At 60.0% G+C, this 1,152-nt stretch overlaps 1 protein-coding gene across 1 annotated transcript; it reads left to right on the top strand.

The window, feature by feature from the left end:
- Window positions 1-56: 56 nt before the first annotated feature.
- Window positions 57-915, top strand: LOC122544914 (the record flags this gene model as incomplete). The annotated part of the gene is made up of 2 exons (XM_043684184.1): window positions 57-295; window positions 363-915. Coding segments are annotated over 2 exons (691 nt in total), but the record flags the coding sequence as incomplete, so codon positions are not given.
- Between the last annotated feature and the right edge of the window lie 237 nt (window positions 916-1,152).

Genomic DNA, 1,152 nt, shown 5'->3' with positions numbered 1-1,152 from the left:
CCCGGTCTGGGTCAGAGTGCACTCGGAGCCCCGGGTACACTTCCGGTCTGGGTCAGACCAGACTCGGAGCCCCGTGTACACTCCCGGTCTGGGTCAGACCACACTCGGTGCCCCGCGTACACTCCCGGTCTGGGTCAGAGTGCACTCGGAGCCCCGTGTACACTCCCGGTCTGGGTCAGACCGCACGGAGCCCCGTGTACACTCCCGGTCTGGGTCAGAGTGCACTCGGAGCCCCGTGTACGCTCCCGGTCTGGGTCAGACCGCACTCGGAGCCCCGTGTACACTCCCGGTCTGGGTCAGAGTGCACTCGGAGCCCGGTCTGGGTCAGACCGCACGGAGCCCCGTGTACACTCCCGGTCTGGGTCAGACCGCACTCGGAGCTTCGTGTACACTCCCGGTCTGGGTCAGACCGCACTCGGAGCCCCGTGTACACACCCGGTCTAGGTCAGTCCGCACTCGGAGCCCCGTGTACACTCCCGGTCTGGGTCAGACCGCACTCGGAGCCCCGTGTACACTCCCGGTCTGGGTCAGACCGCACTGGAGCCCCGTGTACGCTCCCGGTCTGGGTCAGACCGCACACGGAGCCCTGTGTACACTCCTGGTCTGGGTCAGAGTGCACTCGGAGCCCCGTGTACACTCCCGGTCTGGGTCAGACCGCACTCGGAGCCCCGTGTACACTCCCGGTCTGAGTCAGACCGCACTCGGAACCCCGTGTACACTCCCGGTCTGGGTCAGAGTGCACTCGGAGCCCCGTGTACAGCCCCGGTCTGGGTCAGACTGCACTCAGACTCGTGTGTTTGAGAGTGGAAAGTGAGCAGACAGGGAGTGAGGGATCAATGAGGCAGGACACCTGCCTCCTGTCATTCAATGGTGCGCTGGAATTGAACACCCAGCTCCCGAAAGTTATTCAAATCAGCAAAATAGAAAGGGTTATAGTTACATCTTAAACATCTCATCTAAATCAGGAGTTGGCATCTTCAGCTGGAGTGGCTGAGAGAGAGAGAGAAAGATATGAAGATACAGAAAAGGATATGGTAACACAGTTACAGAGTCATGCAGCACAGAAACAGAGAGAGAGGGAGAGACAGAGCGAGACAGAGAGAGAGAGAAAGGGAGAGACTGAAAGAACTATGGAGATAGAGAGAAAGACAG

This window comes from Chiloscyllium plagiosum, unplaced genomic scaffold (assembly GCF_004010195.1).
Source record: "Chiloscyllium plagiosum isolate BGI_BamShark_2017 unplaced genomic scaffold, ASM401019v2 scaf_58509, whole genome shotgun sequence".
NCBI classification, from domain to species: domain Eukaryota; kingdom Metazoa; phylum Chordata; class Chondrichthyes; order Orectolobiformes; family Hemiscylliidae; genus Chiloscyllium; species Chiloscyllium plagiosum.
This window is presented reverse-complemented; position numbering and strand designations above follow the sequence as displayed.